The 13,922-nt window shown below is 47.4% G+C and overlaps 1 protein-coding gene across 1 annotated transcript; it reads left to right on the top strand.

Annotated features, from left to right (window-relative positions):
* Nucleotides 1–2,319: 2,319 nt before the first annotated feature.
* On the top strand, nucleotides 2,320–13,922 carry HMGCS1 (3-hydroxy-3-methylglutaryl-CoA synthase 1). The gene is made up of 10 exons (XM_054178456.1): nucleotides 2,320–2,411; nucleotides 8,246–8,703; nucleotides 9,068–9,193; nucleotides 9,637–9,801; nucleotides 10,422–10,590; nucleotides 10,691–10,861; nucleotides 11,623–11,729; nucleotides 12,003–12,128; nucleotides 12,395–12,558; nucleotides 12,952–13,922. The coding sequence occupies exons 2-10, from the start codon at nucleotides 8,256–8,258 to the stop codon at nucleotides 13,042–13,044; spliced, it is 1,569 nt and encodes a 522-aa protein (XP_054034431.1). The 5' UTR covers nucleotides 2,320–2,411; nucleotides 8,246–8,255; the 3' UTR covers nucleotides 13,045–13,922.

Raw genomic sequence — 13,922 nt, 5'->3', positions numbered from 1 at the left:
CCCCTCAGTTTAGGAAGGAGGTTGACTTGCTGGAACGAGTCCAGAGAAGGGCAACAAGGTTGGTGAGGGGTTTGGAACACAAGCCCTATGAGGAAAGGCTGAGGGAGCTGGGGTTGCTTAGCCTGGAGGAGACTGAGGGGTGACCTTATTACTCTCTACAACTACCTGAAGGGAGGTTGTAGACAGGCAGAGGTTGGTCTCTTCTCCCAGGCAGCCAGTACCAGAACAAGAGGACACAGTCTCAGGCTGCGCCAGGGGAGGTTTAGGTTGGATGTTAGGAAGAAGTTCTATACAGAGAGAGTGATTGCACATTGGAATGGGCTGCCTGGGGAGGTGGTGGAGTCGCCATCATTGGAGGTGTTCAGGAGAAGACTTGATGGGGTGCTTGGTGCCGTGGGTTAGTTGTTTGGGTGGTGTTGGATTGGTTGATGGGTTGGACGCGGTGATCTTGAAGGTCTCTTCCAACCTGGTTTATTCTATGTATTCTGCTAGCTGTAGCAATCACATCTCACAGGATATTATGCCAGATGCTAAGGGGGTATATTTCTTTGATTTCAGCAGTATTTTATGATCCCATTATCCAGGCTTTAAAATTTGTGTGTGTTTTTTATCAAACATTTTCCTATCTGCAGAAAAGGTTTGTATGCCCAGTACTAGCAGGAATGACTTCTCTGGGGACACTCAGTAGCCTGTGGAACAATGCATGGCTATACATCATCTAAATGCTATAGATTTTGTCAGGTGAAACCCATGTTTTAGCTGGTTGTCAATTTGACATAACCATAATCACAGAAGGTTAGGGGTTTAAAGGGAACTTGAAAGATCATCTAGTCCAACCCTCACTGCCAGAGCAGGACCACATAGTGCAGGTCACAGAATCACAGAATCAGTAAGGTTGGAAAAGACCTCAAAGATCATCAAGTCCAACCTGTCACCCAACACCTCATGACTACTAAACCATGGCTTCAAGTGCCACATCCTATCCCTTTTTGAACACCCTCAGGGACAGTGACTCCACCACCTCCCTGGGCAGCACATTCCAATGGCCACTCTTTTTGTGAAGAATCTTCTCCTCACCTCAAGCCTGAACTTCCCCTGGTGCAGCTTGAGACTCTGTCCCCTTGTTCTGATGCTGGTTGCCTGGGAGAAGAGACCAAACCCCACCTGGCTACAACCTCCCTTCAGGGAGTTGTAGAGAGCAGTAAGATCTCCCCTGAGCCTTCTCTTCTCCAGGCTAAACAATCCCAGCTCCCTCAGCCTCTCCTCGTAGGGCTTGTACTCGAGGCCTCTCACCAGCCTTGTTGCCCTTCTCTGGACACGTTCAAAAGTCTCAATGTCCTTCTTAAATTGAGGGGCCCAGAACTGCACACAGTACTCAAGGCCACACAGGAATGCATCCACGTGGGTTTTGAATGTCCCTAGTGAAGGAGATTCCACAACCTATCCGGGCAGCCTGTTCCACTGCTTTGTCAATCTCACAGTGAAAAAGTTTTTCCATATGTTTACATGGACCCTCCTATGCTCCAGCTGGTGTTTGTTGTCCCTTGTGCTGTCCTTAGGCACCACTGAGAAGAGCCTGGCTCCATCCTCCCAATACTTGTCCTTCCCATAAACATCCATGAGGTCACCCCTCAGGTCTCTTCTCCAAGCTGCCCTGTGCATGGTCCGAGTTCCCCGTCTTGGCCTGACAAGAAGGACTGCGGGTAGGTTTTACAGGCAAGGACGGTGTCACAGGCCTAGGGCTTGGGAATGCGCTTACTGAGGCGGGTTAACTGCACCACGACCTCCTGCTGCCCCACAGACCCTTGCCCGCCTCGGCACTGCCGCCCCCCAAAAAGGTCCAGGTATGCTGTCAGTCCGCCGCTGCTGCCTCCCAGCCCCTCACCCGAGACCTTTCCCGCCCGGCCTGACCCCTGGGCACTGATGCAACACCGGAGACAGGAGCGGGACCGAGGCGACACACGAACAGCTTTCGCCAGAGCCGGGCGGGCCTCGCCTCCCGTTACCAGGCAACGGCCTTCTCGCCCCTCCGGGGACCGGCTGCCGTCCTACTCTCACCCGCCGTCGGCAGCGCGCTCTCATTGGCTGCCTCCGCGAAGCGCTCGGTTCCCATTGAGCGCCCACCGCCTCTGCTTCATCCTCATTGGCGCGCCGTCCTCTGGCCACGCTGCGTCACTTTCTCACACCATTCCCCCCTCTTTCTCCGCCAGCTGCGGGCCGGCCGGTGGGCGGGACTTGGGCAGTGGCATCTATGATTGGCGGGAGGAGCTGCCACTCAGGGCACTGGTCGGAGCCCGGGCGGCGGGGCTGTTTAAAGGCGCCGCGCATCGCTGCCTAGTGTTTTGCGCCGTGCGTGAGGACAAGTGCGGTACGGAGCGACCACCGACACCGGGAGCCATCGCCTCCAACAGGTGAGGGCAGTCCACATAACAGAGACTTTGTGCTGTACAGCTTTCGCCGCCGTCTCGGCGCCGGGTGGCGACCCCTGCCTCACCCCGCCGAGGCGCGGAGCCCCTTGCGTGAGGCGGTAGAGCCGTTCGCGGGGCTTGGTCGGTCTAGCTGAGAACTGTGGTTTCAGTGCAGGCAAGCAGTGCCTGCAGTGCGGCAAGAGGGGGATAGAGAGGGAAGGGAGGAGGAAAAAAGAAAAGGGAGAGGGAGAGAACGGGGGGGGGGGGGGGGGGGGGGGGGGGGGAAGGAAGAAAAGAAAAGAAAGCAAAATCAAGGAGAGCCATGCCTGCCTGTAAGTCCGCACGCCGCTCCGAGCGCTTCCCAGAGCGTCACGGAGCATCGCCTGCAGCGCGGCGTGGCATACCGCTCTCCCCGCCCGGCAGCGCCGAGCGCCTCCCGAAAGATCCAGCAGTGCAGGTGCGCCGGCACCGCCCTGAACCCCGGCTGGGTGGCAGGCGGCTGCTGCGGGGCTCTGCCGGTCTCTTCCGCCGCCTTGGTGCCACGAGGAAGCCTGAAAGTGGTGGTGCCTTCGGCATGTATAGCTTCTCAGTGTCGCGACATCCAAACCCGGGGTGGGAGGTGTGTGTGCAGGCGAGCGTACCCCCCTGTCTGCACTACCCCCTCGCCGCGTAGAAGGCAGCCAGGCACTACCCTCAGGGATATCGTCGCCTTCTGTCGCGATGGCTTTTATTGAATTGAGTAGGCATCCTGACGCGGCACCGCGTTGCACGGAGCCCCGGTCTCGGAGGTGCCCAGGGGTGCACCACAGTAGGGTGCTGGCATCCCTGCGGGTGGGTGCTTGAGGCTCGATTCGAGGTGCCGTGATTGTGGTTTGGTATTTTGCGCAGTTTGCCTTGTCTCATGCATAGTCTCCACCCTGCTGGGCTAGAAGAGAGCAGGACCAGGGATGGCACCACCACACCCGGCTGGTGCCGTGGCGGGTGGCGGCGGTCCGGGACGCAGGGGTGACCTCTCCTGGTGTGACGAGTGTCCTGCAGGCGCTTAATACCTGTCAACCTTTCCGCTCGTTAGCGAGATGATGTCATGGCTGAAGCTGCCAGGTCATCACTGTTTAACTTCCGAACCAGTCTGCAGTGGGCTCTCTTCTTACCACCCAAGTCCATACGCCTGCAGGTCCTGCAGAGGTGCGGTGCCTCAAGAGGGTTAACAAATGTGTTGCTGGTACCAAACGGGCTGGGGGGATGTTGTGACTTTTAATCAAGAGCTCTGTATGAATTAAAAGCTTACGCAGGAAATAAGAAAGTCAGATTATTGATGGGACATTCTCAAATTCTTAACAAAGATAATGAAAGCCCAGAGTTGTGGAAGGACGTGTTTCTGGCCACAATACCAGAAAACAGTGCCTACATTATACTGCTCATTCATTCCCTCCGTAATCCTAAAAGGACTCAAAGAAAGGCGGTTTCTAGGGGGGTTTTAAATTAAAGGATTTGGAGTTCTCTCTCTTTTGTATTTTTGAGAAAACTTTCATCATCGGTGAAGACTCAGTAATAGGGTGTTTGTGATTTGACCAGGATGACAAAAGGCTGTTTGTTTTACATCAAGTAAACAGATTTCTTGTAATGACTGACTGACTTTAGAGGTCATATGTCCAATTTCCTCCAGTAGTCAGAGCAAGCTTATAAAGCAGAGGTTTTCATTGCAGCACAGCTCAATAGCACTGTGTGCCACTATGGCATATTTGGTGAGTCATGACAGTACATTAGAAAGAGCTTCCCTTTAGTTGTCTTCTGCAGAGTTTTCTCATGAGACAACTATAGTGAGTAATATGAAGTGCCTGTTCTGACTGGAGTTCTGTAAGGAGCAAGGACAGAGCAAAATGCTTTCCTCAGCCCACACCAATAATGCAAGTCCTCTTGACACATCAAGTTTCCTAATAATTCACTGCCTGGTTAAAAGGCACTCTTCTATTGCCATTACAGGTCAAGCCACGTGCATTTTATTTTAGTTGGAACTTAAGCCCTTTTAGAATCTTTGTGACCTCTAACTTTCCACTTTCTGGTGCTTGGAGGAGAACTGAGCTCTGCTGTAGGTATAAAGCTTGCCTTTGGGGTGCCAGCCAGGTACTGCTCAGCTGACAGTGGTCTGCGTTTATTTTTTTCCTTGTTTTGAAGAAAGTGAGGGATTTGGTGCCATCATTTGCAGATGACACCAAGCTGGGGGCAGGTGTTGATCTGTTAGAGGGTAGGAGGGCTCTGCAGAGGAGGGACCTTGACAGGCTGAACAGATGGGCAGAGTCCAATGGCATGAGATTTAACATATCCAAGTGCTGGGTTCCACACACTGGCCACAACAACCCCATGCAGTGCTACAGGCTGGGGTCAGAGTGGCTGGAGAGCGGCCAGGCAGAAAAGGACCTGGGGGTACTGGTTGATAGGCTGAACATGAGGCAGCAGTGTGCCTAGGTGGCCAAGAAGGCCAATGGCATACTGACCTGTATAGTGTGGCCAGCAGGAGCAGGGAAGTCATTGTGCCCCTGTACTCAGCACTGGTTAGGCCACACCTTGAGTACTGTGTCTAGTTCTGGGCCCCTCAGTTGAGGAGAGATGTTGAGTTGCTGGAACGAGTCCAGAGAAGGGCAACTAAGCTGAGGAGGGGTCTGGAGCACAGCCCTGTGAGGAGAGGCTGAGGGAGCTGGGGTTGCTTAGGCTGGAGAAGACAAGGCTCAGAGGAGACCTTATTGCTGTCTACAGCTACCTGAAGGGTGGTTGTAGCCAGATGGGTGTTGGTCTCTTCTCCCAGGCAACCAGCACCAGAACAAGAGGCCACAGTCTCAAGCTGTTCCAGGAGAGGTTTAGGCTGGATGTTAGGAAGAAATTCTTCATGGAAAGAGTGATTTGCCATTGGAATGGGCTGCCCAGGGAGATGGTGGAGTCACCATCACTGAAAGTGTTTAAAAAGAGAGTTGATGAGGCACTTAGTGCCATGGTTTAGTTGATTAGCTGGTGTTGAGTGATAGGTTGGAGTCGATGATCTCAAAGTTCTTTTCCAACCTGGTTAATTCTGTACTCTGTAGACCTGAACTCCAAAGTCCTTTTGCCAGCTGGTAGAACCATAGGATCATTTTGGTTGGAAAAGACTTATGTCTCGGATCTCTTGAGTTTAGACTGCCAAGTCCCACCTTTAAATCATGTACCTAAGTACTATATCTATTCACCTGTTAAAAACCTCCAGGGTGGGTGACTCTGCCGCTTCCCTGGGCAGCCTCTTCCAATGCTTGGCTACCCTTTCAGTGAAGAACATTCTTTCCCGCTAGCGAATCTAAACCATACCTGATGCAACTCAAGACCAACTTGGGAAACTGACACCCACCTTAATAGGGCTTCCTTCCAGGAGATTGTAGAACTCAGTAAGGTCTCCCCTCAGCTTCCTTTTCTCCAGGACAAACAACCCCATTTCCCTCAGCCACTTCTCATAAGACTTGTCCCCTGTACTCTTCAGGAGCTTTGTTGCTCTTCTTTGGAGACACTCTGTCACCTCAATGTTGCTTTTGTAGTGAGGGGTCCTAAAGCTTGGTACCATGGTGTCTTATTCTCAGTTGCATGTCTGCTTTCATAGGGGAGCCAGAAAGCATCCTCCTCCTCCCTTGCAATTTTGGGGTAAAGTGCAGCTCTTGGAGCAAGTTTTGAACCCCCAGTGCTGCTCTGTGACTGAAGGAGATGTGTGTGCCTGCCTCGTTGTGCTGCTGAGAGGGGTTGTGAATTTGGTATGGGGTGTGTTCATATTACATATGCAGTGTATGTATGGTATACCATCAGGTATGGTGCGGGAAACAACGGGGAAAACCAACAACAAACCCAAACAATGAAAACCACACCACCTCAGAATTTTGAGTGCTGTCAGGTTTTATGTTTCCCTGAGTTTTTTGGTTGTGTTTTGGTGGTGGTTGGTGGTTTGGTTCCCCCCCCCCCCCCTTTTCGTGGTGCTGCAAAGTTAAGGCAACACCTTTCTCCAAGGGGGAACCCCCGGGGTGCCCGCCTCGTACCGCTGCCAAGCGCCACCTGCACCCGCCGCGGGCCGGGGCGAGCCGCCGCCGCCTGCGCACTGTTGCCCCGCCGCCGCACGCCGCGGCGCAGGCGCGGTCTGCTGAGCCGGAAGCCGGCCATGGGATTCCGCAACGTGTAAGGGCTGGGGTCGCGGTCGTGTGGGGCGGCGGGGTGGCAGGTGATTGGGGTTTGGCCGTTGGTGGGCTCAGGCTGCGGGTGGGACACAGCAGAAGGTCCCCACGCCACCCTGGTAGATCCTGGCCGTCTTCTCGGCCGGGTCACCGGTAACCTTGAGGCGCTGGCGGTGGCGGAGCCAGATGCCCTTAGTGCCCTTAGCGAGCCCGGCTCTGCGTGGGGAGCCGGCCGGCCATCGGCTGAGACCAAGGACTTCGTGACGGGTGGGCTAAGGGAGGACGGGTGCCAGTCGGCCTGAGCGGACTCCCCAGCGTGGCGGCAGGGTACACAAGGGGAAATCGTTGTTTGCTTAAAGTTGTGGCGGTTCACAGCGCGGCTGTTCTGGAGTACTTCGGTAAGCAGCTTTAAATAGCCTTTTTCTCCCGATTACACGTTTCAGTAATATATTTTAGGTACATGCAAATATTGTTTAAACTTCCTTAGCGGCAATAAAAATTGACGGCGAGCCCTGTTGTTTTCACTGTGGATTTGTATAAGACTATAGCTGTAACAGAAAGCAGTTCTAATGTTTTCCTCACACTTGTCTTAATACACATCCTGTAAAGTAATTTCTGCAGAGAAAGACTTTATTCCTTTATACAGCTCGTCATGGTGCCACAGAATAAATTGGGTAACGTCGCTGTACTTGATCTGGGCACAAAAGGGACAAGTGCTCTATGAGGATGCAAGCAAAAATGCAGAAAGATGGTGCATGCCTGGGTAATAGGGGCAGGGTTAAAGTAAGTGGATATAGTAGGGCCTAGAGTGTAGCATATCCTCTGGTGTAGTGACAGTTAAGGGGTTAAAATAAGCAAATCTGGTCTATAGAGGGGAGTCTCTGGGTTTTCATCCCAGACTGTGAAATATTCCTCCAGGCCTGGTCACAGGAGTTCCAGAATGCCAAAACATTATGCTTAAAAGAAAGACACACACAAAAAAAGGCCAGCCAAAAACAAGAAACCCCACCCCTGGGTAGCACCAACAATCTCTGTCTTTCCTGCAAGTATGTGCAAAACGAAGTAACACTTAAAACAATTTTGGAAAGTCCTGGCCTGTTCTAAGGCAGAGTTTCCCTGGTAAGGATAATTTGTAAACTTAAGCTCTCAACTAGCAATTTTTTATTTTTTTTTTTTTAAATTATGTTGTTTCTAGCTTGGTTTTGTGAAACAGATTTCTAGTGCAAGGAAAAGCAGAGTAAGGAACAAACATTGAAGCTTTTCTCCCATGCTTCACACTTGCTAAGCCTGTATTTTACTTCAGTGAAACATTAGGGGCTTAACCTACAACTGTTTATCTCCTTGGCTGAAACTTGTGTTCTCACTGAAAAGTACTTTCTTTAATATACAATGTTTTGAAACTTACAATGATGTTTACATTATGCTTAGGCTTATGTCTGTCTGGAGGCAAAGCTTTGCCTTTTGCAAATGACCTTGTAGATTACCTGAAATTTAAGTTTGTGCTAAATCTACAGAAAATGAAAGTAAGTTTCTCAACTGATTTTCTGTTTGTTTTCTTCTTCTTTTTTCCCCTTTCTTCCCCCCCCCCCCCCCCCCCATTTTCTTTCACCCACACTTTTTTTTGTCTTTCCTTTCTTTTTTTTTTTTTTTCTCTTTAAGATCTACCACAATGCCTGGCTCTCTTCCAGTGAATGCTGAATCCTGTTGGCCCAAAGATGTGGGAATTGTTGCACTGGAAATATATTTTCCATCTCAGTATGTTGACCAGACAGAGCTGGAGAAGTATGATGGTGTGGATGCTGGGAAATACACCATTGGGCTAGGCCAGTCAAGGATGGGGTTCTGCTCTGACCGTGAGGATATCAATTCTCTGTGTTTGACTGTGGTTCAGAAGCTCATGGAGAGGAACAGCCTTTCCTATGATTGTATTGGGAGATTAGAAGTTGGAACAGAGACAATAATTGATAAATCAAAGTCTGTCAAGACTGTCTTGATGCAGCTTTTTGAAGAATCTGGCAATACGGATGTAGAAGGAATCGACACCACCAATGCGTGCTATGGAGGCACTGCTGCTCTTTTTAATGCCATTAATTGGATTGAGTCCAGTTCTTGGGATGGTAAGTTCAGAGTATTTTCTTACATCAGCCTCTGGTTTTGAGTAGTGCTTCTTAAAATGACAGTGTTTATGTTTAACTGTACAAAAACCAGAGGGTAAACTGTTCTTCTCTTCCAAAGTCTTTTCCTTAAATGCTCTGGATCTTTGACACTAGTTCAGTTACAGTGCAAAACAATAATGCCGTGGCTAGTAATCACTGGTCTTTTATAAATTTCAGAGGCTGCCAGGAAATTGAAATACAGGAGCAAAAATTTGGATTGGAGATCATGTCCTCTATAACCAATGTCTAAAAATAACCATTTTTAGTGGATAGTACAATGTCCTAGGGGCTTGTTTATTTCTCATTATTTCTGTGTTTTTCACAGGCCGCTATGCACTTGTCGTTGCTGGAGACATCGCTGTGTATGCCTCTGGAAATGCCAGGCCAACAGGTGGAGCCGGTGCAGTTGCTATGCTCGTTGGTCCAAATGCTCCATTGATTTTTGAGAGAGGTTAGTCTTGTGTAAGAAAATGCATCCTGTTCAGTCAGATTAATAGATCCATTGCCAGAGGGCTGGATTAATGGCAGCTAACTTCAGAAATTGTCTCCTCTTGCTCTGGGCTGACTTATCCAAGTCTATTACAGGAGATGGCAAGGAACAACTGGAGATGTCCCCGTCATTTCTTTACAGGATTCTCCCAATAAAATAAAGTGGGTGGAGGAGTGGGCTAGAGCTGAACAACACAGCACTCTACCACTAAGGCAAAATGGTGTTTGTCATGCTCAGTCCTACTGCTCTTAACAAGCATTGAAAAACTCTGAAACATTACCCTAATGGGTCTGAAGTGCCGTGGGGGTCAGATAGTGCTTGTTTTCCCACGAGGGATGCATTCAGACTGCTTCAAAGCAGCTGAAAAAGCTATTTTTCCCCTTTTGTCAATTTCTATCTGTCAGGATTGCGTGGAACACACATGCAGCATGCATATGACTTCTACAAACCAGATATGGTCTCTGAATATCCTGTAGTTGATGGCAAGCTCTCTATACAGTGCTACCTCAGTGCATTGGATCGCTGCTATACCGTCTATCGGAATAAAATACAAGCCCAGTGGCAAAAGGGTACGTAGCCTCATGTGGTGATACTGCAAAGTCTGGCAAATGATGGAATGTCTAACTGCTCTGACAATGTGTTTTCAAGTTCTAGCATCCAATCTAAAGTTTAGTGTATGGGTCCCTTTATTCATGTTTGTATGTTACAAGTCAATTGAAATGTTTGCTCTCGTACACAAGAAATGTCTTAATTTTACACTCATATGGCTAAGTACCTGATAGTCAGCAATAATGTTTTGGTGTTCCCTGAAGTGTGATATTCACACCCTCAACCCAAGCTCTCAAGTTACTAGGTTCATAGGTGTTGTGTGGTTTTTTTCTCTGTATATTTAGTAACTGCCTTGCTAGGTATGAAGATTGAATAGTTAATTGTATCAAAATGCCAGGTAGCAATATGGAGGTTTTCTTAAGCTCTTTGAGATGAAGGGCAAACGTTGCTGCAAAAGATCAGTAAGAAATACAAGTTAGCAGCAGTGTTCTGAATGGACTTGCCAGCAACAGTTAACCTTATGGTCTTCTCTTGTATAATGGTATGTTATGATGACTCATGCCTTGCCACCATATTTTGTTCTCATAGTTGAAATGTACACCAAACATAAATTCTAACACAACGTTTCTGCCACTTCCAGAGGGCATAGACAGATGTTTCACCCTGAATGACTTTGGATTCATGATCTTTCATTCTCCCTACTGTAAACTGGTACAGAAGTCTGTGGCTAGACTCTTGCTGAATGACTTTCTCAGTGACCAGAACCCAGAAACAGCAAATGGTGTTTTCAGTGGTCTGGAAGCTTTCAGGTGAGAATGGCTGCTATCTCCCTTGTTCACATAATCTTACTGTTCTTACACATCCAAAGTGTGGGTTTTACCTTCAGTTCTTCCTTTTTTTTGCCAACAGGGATATAAAACTTGAAGATACATATTTTGACAGAGATGTGGAAAAAGCTTTTATGAAAGCTAGTGCAGAACTCTTCAATCAGAAAACCAAAGCTTCATTACTTGTGTCCAATCAGAATGGAAATATGTATACCCCTTCAGTCTATGGTTGCCTTGCCTCTCTTCTAGCACAGTAAGCATAAAATTGGGGGGGAAAAAATCATAGCTTTCTATATGTGAAGTGCCACCCAAACTGTCTTCTTGCCCTGGTGTCCCCCCTTCTGAAACAAACAAACAAAACCCCAGCAACAACAAATAAACCACCCCAAACCAAAATAAAACCCAAAAAAACCAATGCAGGCAAAAAAACCCACCCAAAATAACACCAAACCCCCCCCCCCCCCAACTCCTCCCCAAACCCTCAAACCAGCCAATGCAATACAAACAAACCAACCAACCCCCAAACAAAACCAGCCAAACAAAAAACCCCACCCAAAAAAGTCTCCATAAAACAAAAAATTCCCCACCCACAACAAAACTCAAATTACTGCAGTAGATAAAAAGAATGGAAATGGTGTCTTTATTTCACTATAATGCAAAGCCAAATTTAAATTAGCACTCAGTTTTTACCTTTTGCAGCAGCAGACGTATGAACCTGCAGTGTTTAACTGTGTGCTTTGCTTCGCTATTCTGAATTCGCCCTCCAAGATGTGGTTGTTCATTTTAGGCTGTATGTCCCTTCATGAAAACTGGCAGCCTTCTAAATAATCATATTATGGTCATTTCTTTGGTCTGTTTTAGGGATTTTAGCAGCGTTTGAAACAGTTTTTAAGGATCATTTAAGCACACAGCATGCCAAATGTGTATTGTAGGCAATATAATTGCTGGCTCCCTGTGCTCCTAGTTGGGCTTGGCTTAATTCTGCCTTTAAACAGCTGTTGCATTTTTTTGCAGGTACTCTCCAGAGCAGCTTGCAGGACAGAGAATCAGTGTGTTCTCATATGGCTCTGGTTTTGCTGCTACACTGTATTCCATCAGAGTTACGCAGGATGCCACTCCTGGTGAGTGAAAGGAAGGGATGCTAATCAACTCCCTTGCACAGCTCTGGTCTATTTTAGTGACGCTACCCACCTGCATAAGTAAACCTGCAGCACAATGCTAAACTGAAGACCGCTCCAGGGACTGTTCAAACTTTGTTAATGTTTTTACTGAGTAATTGGAAATACTTGTTCATTTCTGCCATGCGAAGTGTTTTGAATAGGCTTCCAATGTTAATACACCAGTGTGCAGTTGTCAGAACTGGTGCTACCTTTCATGATGGTTTCATGTTGTAGGTTCTGCATTGGACAAAATAACTGCCAGCCTTTCAGACCTCAAAGCAAGACTTGACTCAAGAAAATGTATTGCACCTGATGTCTTTGCTGAAAACATGAAGATTAGACAGGAAACACATCATTTGGGTAAGACTTTCATAAATAGAAATAATTCCTATCCTTACAACAACATACTCATTGCTTATTGCACCTGACTTTAAATGATTGGAGTGTAGAGTGAAGGAAATGCCTAAGCTTTTCTGCTTCTGAATAGCTTGCATTTGGTGGCCCATGTGGCCGAAATGAAAATGCAGGCTTGTTTTTCTGTCTGTGTCCACAAACTGATGGTTTGTGTTGTGTAAAGGTGTCACCAGGAACCAGGAGCTAACAGTGTATTACTGGCTTTTTTACAGCCAACTATATTCCGCAGTGTTCGGTGGAAGACCTCTTTGATGGAACATGGTACCTTGTGCGTGTGGATGAAAAACACAGGAGAACTTACGCACGGCGTCCAGTCATGGGTGATGGACCCCTGGAGGCAGGAGTTGAAGCTGTCCACCCAGGCATTGTTCATGAGGTGAACACTCAGCGCTCTTTTAAAGTTTGACATACGTGGTGGAACGGTTTTTGTGTTTGTCTTGGTACATGCATGTATGTTAAAAGGAAGTGGTTTAACAAGTTACATTAAATACTTTGTTGATGTATGTAACATACAAGCCAGAAGTAAAAACTGCAACCTGGGATTAAAAAAAGTACATTTCATCGTAACAATAACGAAAGTGCAGAAGAACAAAAGAAGAACAAACTGGCTCTTTCCACATAATCAGTTTGCATGAAGCATGACCAATGTGACTGACTTAAGACCAAGCTGTTCAGTGTAGCATGAATGTTGAGAGTTGGACTAGCCATGAAGTGTGAATGTCTGTGAGTGAGAAAACTGTATTTAATGTTGTTTTTCCCTTCTTCTTAGCACATCCCAAGCCCTGCTAAGAAAGTGCCAAGAATCCCTGCAACAACAGAATCTGAAGGCGTTACTGTTGCCATTTCCAATGGGGAGCATTAAGATACCTCTGTGAGGTGGGGAATGGAACGAGATGTGAGGGCAGAGTGAGAGAGAGAGAAATTGGTCACAGTAGTGCTGAAGTTTCAGTTTATAGTAATAACTCATTGGAGCATGGGGAAAAATGTTCAAGTTCCTTGAAAAAATTGTCACAATATAGTGTGCTGATACTTACAGCATTTCAGAACACTAAAATCATGAATATACTGGAGGGACTTGACAGGGACTGTGTTGGATCCCTTAGCATGTCTGAATTCTTTTAATTGCTAAGTAGTAGCTGTAGACTATTAAAAGGTCTTTGTACACAGGGGAAAAAAAAATCTGCTTGCTCTTTCACATAAAATGACTTGAAACCTACACTGTTAACTTCTACTTGTACTCAAGTCTGTGGCAAAACAATTCAAGCTTTTAATGTGAGGGTTCTCAGTGCCTTGACAGTCAGCAATCAGTCTTCTGAATATTGCACTACTCTTACCCTCTCTCACCTTCCCTTTCTTCTCCCAGTTAACCTCCCATCACCCCATCGTCTTGAAAGGTACAAAAACAAGTAGTATTTGCCAGAACACACTCTCTGCCCTGTCAAAATGACTGGATCAAGAACAACTAGACTGGCAGGGGATGCTCTTCCAAGAAACTTACAACCCACTGTTAGTTACCACTTAATGCGTTCCAACATACATATTCACATGTTGTACACCTGCATTATAGATTACAGCAGCCACAGAGGAAAAAGGGTTAAAAAAAGAAGGGAGGTAGTAACTGCTACAGAAGGGGGTTTATTGATTTGGCACCTTTCTGGATTGTTTAGTAGAAGCACCTAAGGCAGCAGAATTGTCAAGTAAAACTTCTATGTGGTTCTGGTTCTAATTGGCAAGCAAAGG

The sequence above is a fragment of the Dryobates pubescens genome, chromosome Z, assembly GCF_014839835.1.
Source record: "Dryobates pubescens isolate bDryPub1 chromosome Z, bDryPub1.pri, whole genome shotgun sequence".
Classification (NCBI taxonomy): Eukaryota; Metazoa; Chordata; class Aves; order Piciformes; family Picidae; genus Dryobates; species Dryobates pubescens.
Note: the sequence above shows the minus strand (reverse complement) of the source record. Positions and strands in the feature narration are given on the sequence as shown.

What these genes read in the sequence shown, in the direction of transcription:
- HMGCS1 (XM_054178456.1), top strand. Translation starts at nt 8,256, where the DNA reads ATGCCTGGCTCTCTTCCAGTGAATGCTGAATCCTGTTGGCCCAAAGAT. An exon ending in TCCATTGATTTTTGAGAGAG is followed by an intron (nt 9,194 to 9,636) that starts GTTAGTCTTGTG and finishes TCTATCTGTCAG; the next exon opens with GATTGCGTGGAACACACATG. An exon ending in AGTGGTCTGGAAGCTTTCAG is followed by an intron (nt 10,591 to 10,690) that starts GTGAGAATGGCT and finishes TTTTGCCAACAG; the next exon opens with GGATATAAAACTTGAAGATA.